General features: G+C 34.1%; 1 protein-coding gene across 13 annotated transcripts in view; it reads right to left on the bottom strand.

Moving 5' to 3' along the window:
* Positions 1 to 18,135, bottom strand: part of RYR3 (ryanodine receptor 3) — a 245,015-nt gene that overhangs the window by 18,181 nt on the left and 208,699 nt on the right. For 9 of the 13 annotated variants that reach the window (XM_069784114.1, XM_069784115.1, XM_069784117.1 and 6 more), the window contains 17 exons: positions 16,861 to 16,970; positions 15,955 to 16,006; positions 15,212 to 15,265; positions 14,846 to 14,945; positions 14,521 to 14,600; positions 14,176 to 14,252; positions 12,507 to 12,580; positions 12,247 to 12,264; positions 11,674 to 11,754; positions 11,176 to 11,264; positions 10,645 to 10,773; positions 10,184 to 10,288; positions 8,939 to 9,020; positions 7,297 to 8,621; positions 3,810 to 3,868; positions 1,307 to 1,475; positions 568 to 654 (listed from right to left, as the gene is read on the bottom strand). In XM_069784114.1, the coding sequence (XP_069640215.1) occupies positions 568 to 654; positions 1,307 to 1,475; positions 3,810 to 3,868; positions 7,297 to 8,621; positions 8,939 to 9,020; positions 10,184 to 10,288; positions 10,645 to 10,773; positions 11,176 to 11,264; positions 11,674 to 11,754; positions 12,247 to 12,264; positions 12,507 to 12,580; positions 14,176 to 14,252; positions 14,521 to 14,600; positions 14,846 to 14,945; positions 15,212 to 15,265; positions 15,955 to 16,006; positions 16,861 to 16,970 (2,691 nt within the window). Of the gene's footprint in view, positions 1 to 567; positions 655 to 1,306; positions 1,492 to 3,809; positions 3,869 to 7,296; positions 8,622 to 8,938; positions 9,021 to 10,183; positions 10,289 to 10,644; positions 10,774 to 11,175; positions 11,265 to 11,673; positions 11,755 to 12,246; positions 12,265 to 12,506; positions 12,581 to 14,175; positions 14,253 to 14,520; positions 14,601 to 14,845; positions 14,946 to 15,211; positions 15,266 to 15,954; positions 16,007 to 16,860; positions 16,971 to 18,135 lie in introns of those variants that run through there. The other 4 variants (XM_069784119.1, XM_069784121.1, XM_069784126.1 and 1 more) reach the window with 2 other exon arrangements.

Here is an 18,135-nt window from a genome sequence, read left to right as displayed (position 1 = left end):
CAAATTAAGTATAACTGAAACATATGAGCTCATCTAGTTAAATTGAGACGTTAATCTGATTCTGAAATTATGTATAAACTATTTCTCAGTCAAAAAGAATGTAGTCAGTAGGTGCTTTAGAAAAAGCAGAAATACAATCATTGTGATTAATCAGGTGAACTGAAGTATCTCACTATCTTTAAAACAAATGAGAGGAAAAAAAAAGCAACAGTTTTGACATTTGAGTTTAGTCAGATTTCAAACTTCCCATGACAAGATTAACAATCCAAACAATAACAGACTTATGTGAGTAAATGAAAAAATGCCTAGAAACGCAGGCTCCGCTGTAAAAGATAAATGAAATAAATCTGTTTTCATTCAGCCTGAGTAAAAAGAAAACAGAGTAGGTTTAATATCACAAATTTTAGTTACAAAAGTTAAAATATTATTTTTACTTCATGTCAAAATGCTTTAGTTCATGTTTGAAGGGCTTGTAATAATGGCTTTATTAAACAAGCCTTGAAACCATCATTAAATATTCCTCTAGAAGTAACCAAAAAACATTTAAAGAACAATGCATAATCTTACCTTGTAAAATAGAAGAATAAAGTTGATGGCAAATGCAACAAATAGAGCAAGAAACCTTAAGTTATAAAAATTTCTTGCCAAGTAGTGCTGAAAGTAAAAAAAAAAAAAAAAAAAAAAAAGAATTAGAGGTGGCCTGTAGCTAATATCGAGATAAGAAAAGTAGGCAGCAAGGTTTCTAAAAAAATAAATACATAATTGTGTTGCCTTCATACACCAGTTATAATGAACAAGGGCATTTCTTGTCAGCCTATTCTCCCATTTCATGGTAAGTGGGATTAAAAATAATGATCTTAAAATTGCAACTGGGAAGACTGAAATAGAATATTAAGGAAAATTTTCTAGAAGGATGTCTGGAAAAGAAATGCTAGAATACTGGAATAAACTACCTGAGGTTTCAGACAGTTCATCAGTTGATGTTTTTAAGAATAAAGAAAAATCTTACAGAAAATAGAATTACAGATTCTAGAAGTTAGATTATGGAAAATAGGGAGCTCCTAACAAGGAGCTCAAGAGGTTAATCTGTCCTGTTTGACCAAGATAAGAGAAATTACTCTCACAAACAGTTTATTTGTATAAGTCTATGAAGTATATACAGAAATCACGAAAGACTGAATACAGCCAGTCATTTGAAAACTCATGCCAATGTTCCTTTTATGATGACATTTCTCCCTTCTGTATCAAACAAGTGTTCTATATTAAATAAAAAGTCAATGACTAAAAGAATTTAAGAAAAACTTACAAGCATTTTTATTTGATAAATTTCCAAAGCTTTGAAGAAGTTAGCCATCACAGCCTCTGGTTTCTCAATTTTTTGTCCATGCCTTCGCTTCTTTTTCTTCATTTTTCCCTCTTCTAGCTGCTCAGATTGTACTTCCTTTGCTATATCTTGTTTCTCACCATCTTCCATGCTAGAAGAAAGGTTATCTAAACAAAAATACCTAGCCAAACTTCTGTATTGTAAATGCATTCACTTAGAAGGAACGCTAATTTGGAAAGTTTGGCTTTGAAAGGTAGTTTTAACACTGGAAGAAAACCCAGAGTAAAAAAAAGTGACCTTAGTTTCAAATGATATGCAAGAATAGAGTTGCTGAGAGGAGATCAAAAGGGTAAAAAGTGAAAAAACAGGCAGAAATTACTGCACCGAGTGTGAAGTGGATAATGTTTACCAAAACCAGTGATGTACATATATACTCAATACAAGCAACATAAAAATTTTAAGAGTTCACGTGTACTTTCTTGAGCCTGGGGCTGAAGAAGAGAAATAAAGCTTTTAGGATTTGGTACACAGTATCATAATTCAATCACAGTATCATGAAATGAATTCATTTCAGTCAAGGCAATCACTGTAGTTACAGAGGTGAACAAGTACTAACAAGGAAGTTTGCTTCAGAGGGTTGCACCTTACAAAGTATGTAGATGACAATCATTCCTCCTGCACCACTGAACTGCCTTTATGAAAATTAAGTATCGAGACTGTATGTAGTAATATGGGAATTTAATTACTAAACTTAAAAAAAAAGCTGAATTTGCTTATATGTAGAAGAATGTTGAGGCATTCAGGTGGTTGAAAGTTTTAGGCATGAGGATAAAGAAATGCAGTTTGTGGTTCACTTTATCACGCTACGACTGCAGGAGGAATCATATGATGGGCGTCAAAAACGAGTTTACCTTCTACCAAAAAAAGTCCCTGTTGCAGCCTCAGAAATGTAAGCCAATTAAACTCAAATTTTTAAGCTGAAGGCAATTTGAATATGCTGCAAAAGTACCTGAGAGAAGAATTAAGCATGGCAGAGAAGAGAAGACAACAGACAATAGGGAAAATATGTCCACTAAAATAATAGAGGTAGAAAGAAATCATGCTTATGGAAAATAAGAGGTGAAGAAGCCTAAAATAAGAAAATGAGTGGCACAGGAGATTTGGGGCAAATTTCTAGATATTTATAAATTGCTTAACACTCATCAACAGCTTCTTTGGATATCTGGTACCAAAAAAACCACATAAAAGTTTAAGTGCACTTTTTAATTACCGGAAGTGCTCTAAACAATGCAAATAATATGTTTAACATCCCTTCAGGGATTGAAAAGACAAATCATATTAAAACAATTCTGTGACAATAAAATGCAAGAAGGGGGCTTTTAAACTGAAAAAGTATGTTAGATGCAGTCTGAAAGGTAACAGATAGGAAATGAAAATATACTGAACCATCATTGATAGTGTTGATGGCATACTTTAACGAGGTAACAGAAAAAACCACCCCCCCATTTAAATGCACGTGTGTGAGCATACATACATGTATACACATTCTTGTCCATGTAAGACATACGTATATACATATATGTATATACACATATATATGCACACATAGATACACACATATAAACATATATATACAGAGGAAAAAAAAAAGGATACCTTTCAGACAAGCCATACAAAGTGTATCCAGTCCTAAAATACTGACCTCAATAGCACACTTAAAAAAATTAACTTGGGCAGGTAAGAGGAGAAAGATAAATGAGGCTGAAGTAAACATTTTAAATATGAAGCAAAATACCAAACAAATAAAAAAATGATGTATAGCTTTTGAATATGTAAGAATCTCTAGGAGATCTTTTGCATGTGTCTATAACTACTTTAAGGGCATTCATCAGGCTGCAAGCCTACAATGTGGCTGCAGGTCCAGAAAGACAGCATGCCCCTTAGAAGTAGGATGCTGCTAAAGCAAGGTAAGCATTTTAACAGTTGTTTATAAGGCAGTCATATGTAGGATGACTGGACAAAGGAATGTATCTGCTGTCAAGTTCACAACTTGAGAACAGATAAAACAGCAATAATAAAACTTGTTTGTTTAATAAAATCTTGTGTTTCAACGATCGAGTATTGTTGCGTGAAATTTATAGTGGGTACTAGGGAAAGTGTAAATAGCATAATGACAAGTTGCAGAGTTTATTTTCAAGACTGGTGCTCATTTTTAAAGGTAGTTATGAAAACTTGAAAAAAGACGATGGCCACAGATTTATATATGCAGAATTGTCAAGGGCCACAAAAATCAGATTACCATTTTGTTGCCCACTGAGATGGTCTGCCACCTCTTAGGGACTGTGCTGCTTTTCAAAATACTGATGAGACAAACTGTACATAAAGTGCTTTGAATACTGAGCATTGCTTGGATTCTTTCGGTCCTTATTATCCAGTATTAGGAATTAGCAAGGAATTAAACAGGAATTGTGCAAAAATAACTTACTCAGCCTTCTCAGCTTCTGCTTTTCTTTCCGCTTCAGCTTCTTTTGCAATTTCAGATATCTGCAAAAAGTATTTTAACCATCAAAATGGATCCATTCAAATAAAATTTTGGTAACTTTAGTTACTGGTTTTTTAAGAAACAAATACAATAGCTACCACGCTATATTTTTTATACCACTTTGCACTTTTGAAGTGTTAGATTTTTAAAAAAAGGCAGCTCAGACTAGATTTCAACAGTGAAAACTGCAGAAATTCTTCTGATAGCCTTTTTCAGTATAGTGTTATCAATACTGTAACTAGCCCAGTTGACTGAACAACTTAAAGTAATTACACATGGTTATCAGACAGATTATGTGACCAGTTGAGGATGAAGGTAACTACATCCAGATCATACCCTAACATGAGTCATATTCAAAGCCAAACTTTCCAAACTAGAATAATACCCTAATAAAAGTCACTCAGAAGGACTCAGTGCAGTTACTGATTATGTGGAAAATGAGCATCAGCTTGCCTCATTCCAAATATGAAATGAGGAATAATATATCAAGACAGCATAAAAAAACTGCAAAAGATCTGTGTAATTATCAGATATTACAACCCCCAATTTCTTTGTCGAGATCAACTGATGCAATTGAAAACACACAAATATTTAAACAACTTTCACTTACGCAATATTTTCTTCAAATTATTTATCTTAGGTGGGTTGATGGTTCATTAAACCTTTACTGGCACACCTCACAACCATCTAAGTAGGTGTTTACAACATTCCCTTGAGATAAGGAAAAACCAATATACAATTTTACATATAGCTAACTGCAGCAAAGAAGCTGGGGCCTGGATTTCAAACGCCTTTAGGCTCAGTGTTGCAAGACCAAAGTAAACTCATTTCAAATGCTGTTTGAATATCTAAGCTTCACTGGAAATCAGAGAGATGCAGGCTCTGAAGTCTTTGATTCACAAAGGAATCTAAAGTGCCTAAATTTGTGACCATTCATTTTTGCAAAAACCTATCTTAACTCTTTAGCCTCTCCTGTATTCTCTCAAAGTGCTTAGACACCAATCATCTATCAGTGTGTTGTCCTGCATTTCTGGTTAATACATAAATACAGTTATCTAAACATTTCCCCCACTACTCACCTGGATGCCTCTCTCTTGCACATAAGTAGTGAAAGAATTTATGAAAGAATCTACTAAATTGGATCTTGCCTTGCTTATCTCGCCTCTTATCTGGGGAACCTCATCTAGTACACGTGATGGAAGCATGTGCAACTCTTCCACAAAGACTTTCCCCTAGGATCTCCAGCTGGTGGAGGGTAATTCAGAGATCATTTGATGATCCCTAGTTCTTCTAAGGGGTAGGGTAGGGAAAGAATGAATAAATCTCTATCCATCCTCTCCATCCCTCCATCATATGCTCTCTCAGTTGTCTCTTTTCCAGGCTGAAAAGCCTTAACCTACTTAATTCCATACACAAGAGTTGTTCCATATCAAGTTTTGATAACTTTTTGACCTTCACTGAACCTTTTTGAGTTTTATCACATTCTTTTTGAAATGGGGGAACCTGGTCTTCAAGACATGAGATATACTTTGGGTTCATGGAGCATAGTAATATTCTGGGTTTTTCCTCTCTCCATTGCTTTCTCAACAATTCAAAATTTCAGTTTGCTTTTTTGATCTGTGTTGACTGACATTTTCATTGAACTGATACTTCTGTACAGCTCTATTATATTCCCAAGATTTCATACCCAAGCAGTAACAATGAGCTCAAAACCCAACATTTTACATGTAAAATTATAACTTTTCCTCCCATATACATCACTTCACTGATTTTCATCTGCTATTTTAAGGAAACTTTGCAGTTAGCTCTTGATTTTACTGCTATGAGTAACTTAGATTTACCAGCAAACTGTTAGCTCACTACTCATTTCTCTTCCGATTTGTGAACCCACATGGCTCTCAGCACAGATTCCTGTGGAACTTCACACTGAGTCCTAAGAATCTTCATCATATAGAATTCCATAGGTTATTTTGCAGTTTCTCTGGCTATGGTAATGTTACTGACCTTATCACTACACAATTGCTTTCTAGTATATAGCAGTGAATTTCTGTTTCTATCAATTTGTCTAAGTTTTATTACTGTAAATGCTTAAGAAAGACATAGTGACTTCCTGAAGGGAATTTTGGTTCTTACATTGCTGTTTCTTCTTTGAACTCTACTTAATAGTTATATCCTGTGCTCTAACTGGATTACTTGAGCCATTTATACACGTAATGTGAATAGCAATTTCTGTAATACAGAATTAGTGCAAACATTACCATGGTAAGTTTCACTTGATAATGTATTAAGGGTAAAAACTGGATAAATTGCATAGCTGACTTCACATTAGTGATTCAAAGTATCTGCATAAATTACTGAGCATTTTTATCAATAGTTACAAACAAATCTGAGAGAAATGTATAAATCAAAGTCAAGCAAAGAAAATTCTACAGTGTTTACTCAGACCTGCTAAGATCCTTAAGGATCTTTTAACTTAAGTTAAAATAGTATTTTTAAATACCAAGCACATTACATTTATGCTAAATAAGACAGGATTTTAAAAGACTGTCATTTTTAAGTATACACATAAATAACAAAAAATAACTGGAAAAATATAGTTCAATCTAGGCAATAAAATATTGGAGAAAAGCATACAAATGAAAAGGAAATAATTAACTTGGAGGTTTACAATGGAGGTTTATCTTGAAAATATCTGGAAAGCATACCACAAACATGTGGATTAATGGTGAGAGGAAAGATATATTTGAATAACAAGTAGAAACAGATCTGAAGTGTAGAGTGAAACATAATGCCTTCCAAATATGACAAATGCATTTCAGTTTTGATGTTTAGTTCAATCCATTTTTAAACAAAATGATAAATTATATTTAGCTCAGCTAAGTGGAACAAAATATATTTTTCATAAAACAGAATAAAAGTGAAGAATGATTATATGATAAACATTAAAGTAACAACAAATTCAGGCAAAATTATTTCAAATAATAGGAAAAAAAGGATATTGTATTGTATGTGGTCAGTAAAGCATGTAGAAGAAAGACGATAATGATAAGGCATTATTATGGAGAAAGTAGATTGTAAAAGTAATTGAAAAATACTGTGAAAAAATGGGGTATGCAGAATAAACAAGACTGTAAACCATTTAAAGCAAAAACTGGGCCTAGAAATGGGCTAGCAATTTTTGTTTTGAATAAAGTCCAAATGAGCAATAACAATAATTTACTTCAGTGAAATCTAAACACACCGGGCTGAATTTTTCTGCCACATAAACTCTCCTGTTTGTTTTTAAAAGAGTATGGGTTATGAAGTATGTTCTTATTGACAATATTTATTAATTAGTTAACTGACAAATAATTCAGTTACTAATAGAAAATTCAGTAATATATTTGTATTATTATTTTCTGCAAAGAAATACAATATCTCTTTAACATACCTGTAATCCTTTTTTCTTACGAACTGTGTTTTCCAAAGACGACTGGGTATCAGTACCAAGGATTTCTGCAATATCTCCAAGTCCAGCATCGTGACCATGTTTTGAGCCACCTTCTTTCTTTGTATGAATGCCAAAAATGTCTGAGATGATGTCAGTTTCTCCCTTTTCACCCTTCACAAACTGCACAAGTTCAGCTCTGATGCCATGCTCAGCGCCTTCAGCTTTTTCTGCTTCCATAACATCATCATGGATTCCAAACTGTGTTGGGTCAGGCATGTCCCCTAATATTTTAGTAACTTTAATGTTCTTGGCTCCTTCAACCAGGCCACCCCCAAATACAGTGCTCCAAAGAATCTGGAAAATTCCCCACACTATAGTAAAGAACAGTTGGAACATCCCTACAAATAGGATCCAGAAAAAGGAGAAAAACACTTTCACCATCTCTTTTACTGTCATCTTTCTAACTTTCCTGTATTGTTTCCTTAGGTTCTTTACAGTGGCCATTTTTAAAAAGTTGGCAACATTCTTCTTCACTGCAACACAGGCCATTGCAAAAGCTGAAGCAGATTCCAGGGACTTTTCTTCTTCCTCATCATCTCCAATATCCACTACATAACAAGGCTCTGCCTCTTCCTCTTCCTCAGGCCTCTCAGATGAATCCGTTTCAGAGATCTGGGATGCTAACTGCATTTCAAAGATTGTGTCTTCACAGAAATTCACAAAGAGTTCCATTTTTTCTTGCTCTCCACCTTCATTTACAACATCAAATATGAACTGCCTTTTGGATTCCTTCACCTGTGGCTTCTCCCACTGCATTCTACTGGATTCACTGATTTCAAAGTAAACTCTTTCTATTTTCTTGGCTCCACCCATTATTTCAATACGGCCAAGGTATGGTTCAAAGTAATTAAGAACACTTTCCGCAGGTTCAAGTAAGCTCTGAAGGCGTGAATCATTAGGCATGTGCTCTGAAAGGTTTGTTAGCAATACTGCTACATTAAATCCAATGTCTTTGGCTGGTTCATGGAATCTTTCCACAAAATCAACATAGTTAAACATATCATTTTCATCAGCTTCTGCACAGGATAGTAGGAATTCAATCTCTGACTGTACGTATTGTTTTTGAGCCTCCATTGATTTCTGGAATTCCTTCTTTGAAATGATGCCTTTACCGTCAGGGTCATGCTCTTTGAAAGCATCTGAGTTAGTCAAATCTTTTAACTTGAGGAACATGTCAAAGAACTTCAAAATCATTTCTACATTGCTAGATGATTCTACAAGCGTGTCTACCATTTGTTTTCCAATAGTTCCATTTACAACGTTACCTAAGTAGTGTGTAAAAACAGGAAGTTATTTGGCATTGCTACATTTTGAATAAATAAATACATTTCATATTCATGCTAAGAACAGAACAAAAACATTCTTAAATCTTGGTAATTTTTTCTTTCAACATGCTTTTCTGTAGCAGGCCTCTTTTTCATGACTATGTATATTCCAGAATAATTATTAAATAACTATGAAATAGTTTGTTTCCTGGCATTACATAAAGGCAATTAACAAACTGTTTAGAAAGATTAACATAATTGTTGTACTTTACATTATGAAGATGAGATAATTGACCATAAAGAAAAACAAGTCCAACCTTCAAGCAGTGACAAGAGCATCACTACCATATCCTTTAGCAGATCTAGCAGTTCTTTAAGCAATTCAATCTGAGCAGAGTCCTGTAAAAAAAAAAAAGGGGGGGGAGGAGGAAGCATAAGGTTTTTTCTTCTTTGTATTTATCTGGAAAACTAAATATACTTGGGAAAAAAACATGCAGGATGGTCATCTAAATGTAGTTCACATTCTTCAGTAACATTTCATTGTCATTTTATTATGATTACTATCAGATTCTTATACAATATGAGGGTAACATACTACAACAGAGGTATTAATAACATGAAGATAAGCTTTAATAAAGCATTAAGGAATACCGAAGTACAGATAAGGGACAGCAGAAACTCACAAAATTGATTACTCCATAGATCTGGTAGTATTAATCTCAGAAAGAATCCGTCCTTTCTCACTTCACAGGGAATATTTAATGGCATAATGCATTACCACTCAAACAGAACTAGAACTGTTTAGTTCAACTACAGAACATAGTAAGTCTAACATGGATTTGTGACTAACATTAAGGACCTAAAAACTGTTCAGTATCCTCAAAATTCTGATCTATAGGATGGGAAGAAATCTTTTAAGTAAGTCAGAGGGTAGCAGAGACACTGAGTAAGAATGAGGAAATGACTCTCTGCACTGTTGCATTCAGCGCCCAGTGGCTTGACTCTATGGGTATATTAAGCAGAAGTTGCAAAAGAACATAGAAGCCTGAAACTGTGAAGAGAGGTGGGACTCCACAATGCCCTGCACAGTAAAATGAATACTGCCTGTTGCCCTCCTGCTCAGTGCCTGTGATGAATTAACTGGACAAGTTGACTGATTGTCACATTCCCTCCCTCTTTGAATTGTTCCCAGCTTTTCTCTTGCCCTACCTAGCTGGAGCATGGGAACCATGCTTTTAATGGTGCTTCTGCTCTGACAGATCATCAGGTTTTGGCAACGGGGAAGAAGGGACCAAATTGCCACCTTCATTATCAGAAACGTATAATTGAGTTGGAAGCAGTGAGTTTGATATTAGAAAAGATGAGTGCACACTGATGATTAATGCTAAAAGGAGTGATATGAAGATGCTAGTCCTGAGACTCAGTCTTGGACCTCTACATTACAGTAGGCCCATGCACAACCAATGAGTATCAGCACATTAACTGCTTTACAGCTTTCAACATTCACTTGACTGTAATTTATAAACACATGTAAAGAAGGATTACTTGACTACCAAAAATACCTGTGAAAGTTTCATCTGCATATTGGCAAAGACATGAAGAAAGCCAACAACTGCATCCCACAGCCTACTGTGAGCCAGACTCTGTTGATTACCTATGCAAGGGCCCTAAAAAAATTAAAACACATTTTTTATTTATATAAAATAAACAAAACAAATAAAACAATTTGTTTTCCTAAGATTTCTCCCTGAAAAAATAAAAAAAAGAAACTTCAGGCTTCCATGAAGCTACGTGAGAAAGCTTCCCAAGGTCTCTTTGGTATCTAGTGCATAAGTACTAGATCGTATCATGTTAAATATGCAGCCATTCACATGTTTTAGGATTAACTTTACACTGGACCAGTGATTCCATCAAAATTAAGAAAAATAAAGCCAAAGTATTTACAAATTTATGATAGGACATGATCAGGCCATGTTATCATAGAACTTCACTGTTAGTACCTCGAGCAAAACATTTTGTTTACCTGGATATATTCTGTAAGGGAATTGAATATTTGTTTGGTGACAGCCAAAGCTTTAGAGAAGTTACGTTGTCCTGATTCATCAATGATATCCTTTCCTGAATAGTACCAATAGAAGTCACTGATTGATTCCTAAGAAAAAAACAGCAATGTTATATTTTCTAATTTTGGATTCTGTATGCAGTATTTACTGCCTGCATTTTTATCACCAAAAGTTGAATCATCAGCAGACGAAATTTAGTATTTCTGTGTCAATCTATGCCTCATGACAGTAACTTTTTGCATTTCTATCTAACCATGCTCCCCGCAGAACTTAACAATAAAATAAATTAACAAACATCTGGTTTTACACAGAATTCTGAAAGATCATCTATTTTAAAAGGAAAGAAGGATGAAATAAATTAAATCACAATTCTTTATTTTAGATATCCCTGAAGAGAGGATTTTCACATTTGATTCCAGTAAAATGTGAATTTATAAAAAGGAAGGCAAGGCAAATATATTACACTCCATTTTCCTCTGTTTTTTCCTCACCTGAAGACGCAAGAGATAGTCAACTGTACTAATGATAATATTCACTGTTGTGGTGTTGCCCATCTGAGTACGTAGGTAATTTTGAAAATCTGAAATAAGTAGTGATTTGTGCTTGGTTAGTATATATAGGAATAAAAAATACAAAGTTAATTTCATATTTTCATGGAGACATGGAGAATACCTTCTTTTTAAGTACCTTGTTGGGTACAGATGCTTATGTGGTGGAAACTGAACTATAGTAGATCGCAGTGTAAATACAACTGAATTGTTATCCACATGACTTGGAATAGGCTTTACTATTAACAATTGGCATAAAAACTGAAATTACATTAAGACTTAAAAATTCAAATTGAACTCCACAATTCAAATTGTTGGCATGCCAGTTTCCCCTCAGAAAACTAAATGAATTAGAGGGAAAAAAACATTAGAATCAGTTCTATTCAACTCGAAGAACAAACCCATCACACATTTTCCCCAAAATTAATTCAGTTCACTTACCATTGTTATGCCCTTCACAGAGCAGTTGTAAAAATCTAAATAGATCTCGAGTAAATTCATCATGTTGCAACACTTTTTCACCTTTAAAATATATAAATACAATGATTACGTGACAACTGTTACGATTAAATATGCAGAACACATAATTTTACAGCAACCTTTAAAACTGGAATTCTAATAAAAACCAGTATTATAAAAGCATTAAAGCAATTTAAAAGAAACAGACTGATAATAATGAAAAGAAAAACTGAGACAGAAAAAGCAAAGCCAAAACATTTAGCACTCCAATGCATCCATGGTTAAAGAAAAAAAAAGAAGAAAAAAAACCCAAAAGAAAGCAACAGGATATATCCCTAATAAGTAAATGGTTAGTCATAACTAGAATCATGCCTTAAATATGAAAGACACTTCTTTAATAAGCATCAAACTGTTTATCCAAGCTGAACACACAACCTGCTGCAGACCATAAAGCTAAACCTAAAGATATCTGGGAAGATGCAATGAAAGATTTCCCTCTGTATTTGCAACACACATTTGCAACAATAGTATCAAAAACTGTAAACCCAAACATACCACGCTCACGAACGATGACTGTGGATCAAAGAAAAATAACAGAATACAGGATAAGAATACAGGAAAGTTACAATGTTTTTCTTAAAAATTATTGCTAAAGATTTTGTAAATATAAAACATATTCAGAACTCAAAGCCTAGAATTACTTATAGTAAGTTTATCAAAAGAAACCTCAAGCCCCAGTGAGTAACAGTTCTAGTTAAAGAAGGAAGCACAAATAATATCTTAAGCACTACTGGAATCTATTTCATTCTACTTACGAGTTCCTTCTTCAGTAACCATCCCCAGGCCTTCTGCTTTATTTTGTCTCTCAAACGCATTCAAGTCAAGAACACTTATATTGAAAAAAAAAAACAAAACAGGAGAAAGTACTATAGTACACAATAGAAAATAATTTTCTTCTAGGAAACCTCTGGAGGCCTTCAACAACTAGTTTTGACCCACTGTGACATGCACTGCCTCATAATTTATTTGATATGAATATTAAATAAAAGAGCTTGGGATGAAAATAAGGGTTCAGTGTCCATTTCTTAAAAGAAATGAGTCTCAAGTCAGGTCTCATCACTTACCTAACTTCACTTCCAGTAATGTCATTCATGGTTTCATGTATAAATGAAACATGGAAAAAGAACCTGAAGTCTTACTCTTTATATTGACTTAAACCTGCCTGCCAAAAGGACATTACTGCAGTTATTTCTCACTCACACTGTTTTCCACTAAGTTATGACTATTATTTCTATTATACTGTCACTGTATATATTATGCATTATTATGTTACTCAGAAGACATATATGGAATCAGAGATTCCATATCTTCCAAGGTCAAAATACACAGATATCTGAATTTTCTTTTGCTAGCTTGGCATAGCCCAGCATGTGGAACAGCAGAAGATGATTCTTCTCACCACGCAGTCAGAATACTTTCATTCAAACAGTCCAAACGTAATTCTATGATCATCTGATTTTTTCAGTTAACAGCAATGCAGTCACATATTCCGCTACCTAGCGACATCGTTAAAACCAAAAGCATTTTTAAAGCATCATTTTCATGCTTTTATTAGTGTTGAAGTCATTTTATCAAAATCTTTTTTAATGAAGTCCTGAATGATACACATACACGATTGGTAATATCATCTCTGCAGGTCTTGTTTGAGCAAGTCCTTTCTAAATTGTTCTACATAAATGGAAAAATTACAAGATAGATGTTATTTAATTAGGCTGCAACCACTCAGCGATAATTTCTGCAATGCAGGTCACCATTCCTTCCACATTTTTCCTGTCTTCATACAGCTTTTCCACTTCTAATTCCCAGTCTACTCCTTCAGAACCCTTCTGTTGCTTTGAAAGGCTGAGAAAAGGAGGTTGCCTACTGTAAGAGTAAGCAGAAACACCAACAGTTTTCCACCTTCTTTATGCGAGTCCTTTACCTTCTAATTTGAACTTCTGGTTTATCAAGGAAATGGACTACTATAGTCTCACACATGCCGTCTCTAATGAACCTAATACATACGCAGAGGATTCAGATGAAGAGGCAGAGATTATGTAACTCGTTAAGAGATGTCCAGAAACTGCAAGCTTAATAAAGCTCCACTGGCCTGTCTCTCCTTCAGTGATGGCTTTTCTCCATCCTTAGAACCACCCGGACAGAAAACCTGAGGGATCTGGGACCAGTTAAAGAGCCATTACATTTTACTTTTCTGCCTCTCCAAACTAAGCCTTCAAAGGCATACACAGTCTTTGCTTTATTTTCTCCTTTGGAAGAATACTCTAAAAGATTAACAATGCTATTTCTCTGATCACAAAAATTTCCTACAGGAGTTCTACAATCTGTGACTCCTGTGATTTAAATCTAACAAATCCACCTGCACTGAACAATAAGCCAGAAACCTGAATAAAACTGAAACTGTAATAATATGATTTCTGCTTTTACCTGCAGGACTGCATCAAGCCAGAGAGACTTTGAAAAAATCCAGCATCCTTTTTCTCCTTCAGGTAGTCTAGCATTTTCTAGAGGGTACACATTTTGGAGGGGGGAAAAAAAAGAAATCTGTATTAAAATTATATGGATTAACAACTTCCTGAATGACCATTCCAAATGCAAATCACTGGTGAGCAATGGTATCATGGTTATTGTACCAAAGATACCCTGATATTTCTTCACTGTTTAGCTTAAAATTAAATGCGCTAAAATAAAAACACAAGACAACACTAAAATTCTCAAAATTACTTGCCTCCTTTATACAAACAAGACTCACAGTAGTTAGAAAAGCATTACCTGTTGAACTACGGTATTCCCACCATTTAGAATAGCAATACCAAGTTTTAGTGTTTCAACAACCATGGGTCCTGGATGACCTGTCAAAACAAGGGTATAGTAATTAAAACTTGCAATTATGAACTATTCAGTCAGAAAAGCAGTCTGGAAATTTTACCTAGTATAGTTGTAATTGACATGTATATGGTATATAATGAGGCAAAATAAAAGTTGTATATGATATACATATCATAGGTGTAATGACATAATACACTATACATATGTACAGCATTATACATGATATGTATATCATGTGTACTTTTATTAATATTTCACAGAACATTACCTTTGCTTGCACTAATCATCTGAAGGACCATCTCAGCAGCTCCACGATCATGCAAGCGAGCTTGCTGATAGAGAGTTCTCTGTTTTTCCATTTCTTTCTCCTGGGTTTGGGAAAAAAAATGAGAACAGAATACAGACTGTAACTGATTCAGGAAAAATAGGAAGATGAGAAATACGAAACTGTTGAAGGCCATAATCCATGGGTTGTTTGATTCCAAAACTTCAGAACACACTGTCTTTCTTTTATACGAATGACCTAGTAAACCAGCTCAACATACACTGTGTTATTCTTGAATTTATTCTAGTGGACATATTTAAAATACTTGCACATTAGGCGATAAGAAAAAAATGTTATTTAAACTCTCACCTCAAATGTCTTTTCTTTTTCTTCTTCTTCCTCTTCTTCCTCCTCCTGACAGCTCTTTTTATGTTAGAAACAGAAGTCACAATATTTTGCTTAGGAAACATAATGCCTATTTTTACTACAGTATTTCTACAAAAACATCCAAACAATTTTTTTCAAGCAATAATTAAAGGCATTAAGAAGACTTAAAATCCCTGTAATCGTAAATATTTGTGCTCATCCACACTAAGAACCTGATATTCCCTAATGTATCAGTACTTCAGGGTATTCATCCAACTACATACACACCCTTTAACTGCAGACTACGTGTTCTTGTGTCATATCTCTATTTACATCCATAATATTTATCTTCAGAGTCAAACTCTCCTCATGTGTCAGCTGTAATCAATATGTTGCAAAAACTGTCAACTTATTTTTGACAGACTTCAAATATTAACTCCATAATAATTATCCAAAGAATAAAGATAACTAACATGTTAAGACTACTCATGAGTTAATCCTGTACAAAACGAAGTGCCAAGTGATATCAACAGGATTGCACCTACTGGAATTTTATATTATTTTAATGTAGGAAATTTCTCGGTTTATATATAACTCTGAACAGCATTTGCTTCACTGAAAACATAGAAATTACTAGTATCAAGCAGTCCATGTAAGAAACAGAAGGAAAAGGTTTAAAAAGCATCTATAATTAAAGGGAAGTACCTGAGTGGAGTGAGGAATGGAGCTTGAAATTATATATTTACCTTTGCCATCATGGCGGAATAGGCAATATATAAAGGATCATCTTCTAGTTTGCTATAAAGAATGAAAAATATTTAAAATTATTTTACGATGTAGTAATAAAAAGATGTCATACTCCTACTAATATTTAAATACCATCTTTATTGAAGGGTATTTTATTAAAGCAGATACACATATTTACTTGAAATGCTACTACACTTGAAAATCATATTATAAATGTATTTTCTTATCTCAAACCAAGTCTCTGTAACTTTTTAATTAAGCAACTTAGAGGTATATTTGGACACGCAACTTAGTCATGTTGGATAAGTAAGGATCACGGGCTATTGCAAGGGCAGAAAGGTATTATGGAGATATAACTGAGAATAATTATAACTGTCAGATGGCAAGATTATGTTAGTCATACAGAAAAAGTATATGAAGCACTGGAGTACTCTACTCATACAAAATACATATTCTAATCAACAGTCTAAATTCCAAACAGAAACTGGCACTGAAAGAGATTCATGCTTATCATCAGTGGAACCTTTTCCGACATACTGAATAAAATGTAATAAATACCAACAACAAAAACACACATCTATTACCAGCAGAGAACAGGGGAGGGTACTCTGAATGAACCAGCACTTCTTGTAGACTTTATGTTTCTATGAGAATTCATGCTTGGTTATTTCTGTATCAGGTATTTACCAAGCTTTTAAAATGTCGAAAATAGTCAATATTTGTCTCAATATAAAGGTTATACCGAGTTTAAATACATGAAAACTTTAATGAAACTGAGACACAAAAATAGTATTCACCATGCACAATAATGAACAGCAGTTGGGTTAAATCACTTCTGTAATGTTACTAGAAAACCAATTACTGTGTGCTTTTACTCAACATGCTTTTCAACACAGCTTTTTTACCTTCTCTCTGTGAGAGCACTGCGACTAAAATAGAGGATGATCTGATGAAGTGGATCAGGCTGCTTTTTCTCAGTCTCTTCCTCTTCCTCTTCCTCTTTTTTTGGAGGTGTCTGTCTCAAGATTTATATCAGAATATACAAATTAAGCTTCATGAGTAAGAAAAAAGCTGAGTAATTAAGCTTAGGAAAGGATTTCAGTAATTTTATTTTGTCCAATTTGTATTAACTTCCAGTATTCATCATATTCAGCAGCTTACAGTATAACCTGCAACATTATGTGCCTGTATGACTCAGAAGGAGTTAAGAGTTATCTGATTGTTATTCATATTTGATAGTAGTATCAGTAGTTTCTTATTTGCAAGGTATTGAGAATGAGACAGTGAAAATCTTAGGGAAGCCTTATTCAGCAGAAATTATGTGTTTCCAGTGGACCAGAACTGAAAGAAAGTCCCAGCTCAACTATTTAGCAGGATAATTATTGGTAAATGGAACTATTTTTAATACCATCATCAGATACATCCTATTCACACTACTGTTGGCTACAATCTTTCATATATCATTTCTAGGTAATCTTGATTCAACAAATGTAAGGACTGCTCTTATTGTCAACTTCAAACATTTTTTGGCAGGTTGAAATATAACATACCCAGCACTGGCAAAAGAGTAGCATATCACATTTACCTTACTTGTGTTATCACCCCTTTGTAGGGTTTGTAATTATTGTAGAATTATTGTAATTACAGTAATACTTGTAATTACAGAAGTTCAATTGACTTCTCCAGTAAATCTGAAAGAATTGTAATAACTGTTTTGATTAATGGCCTCATTCCTTCCTTTAGAAAGAAGCAACAAGCTCAAACAAAAACTGTGACCACATAATTGTCCAGAGTATGAGAAGAATATATTAGCTGTAATTTTGAAAAATCATACAACCTTCTATACCAGTGGGTCTTTAAAAAGCACAACATGACTGCTTTTGCTAACGCTGAAGCACCTCCGGATAAAGCTTCATGTGATCCATGAAGCTATATATTCATTTTCATGGTGTTTAGATACTATGGAGATAGGGCCCTTGGAAGTATTTTAGACAGAAGTATTTTAGACAAACTGAATACAGAGAGGGAAAAGAAAAAGCAGTAGGCTTTCTGAATCAATATTCAGTAACAAAATGCTGAAGTTTACCGATCACTTTTATCAAGTACAGATATAAACTAAATTTTTGCTGAATATGGCTGCATATATTTACTTCTCCTTACGATGTATCAACAAGAAAACA

This window comes from Haliaeetus albicilla, chromosome 5 (assembly GCF_947461875.1).
Source record: "Haliaeetus albicilla chromosome 5, bHalAlb1.1, whole genome shotgun sequence".
In the NCBI taxonomy this organism is placed as follows: Eukaryota; Metazoa; Chordata; class Aves; order Accipitriformes; family Accipitridae; genus Haliaeetus; species Haliaeetus albicilla.
Note: the sequence above shows the minus strand (reverse complement) of the source record. Positions and strands in the feature narration are given on the sequence as shown.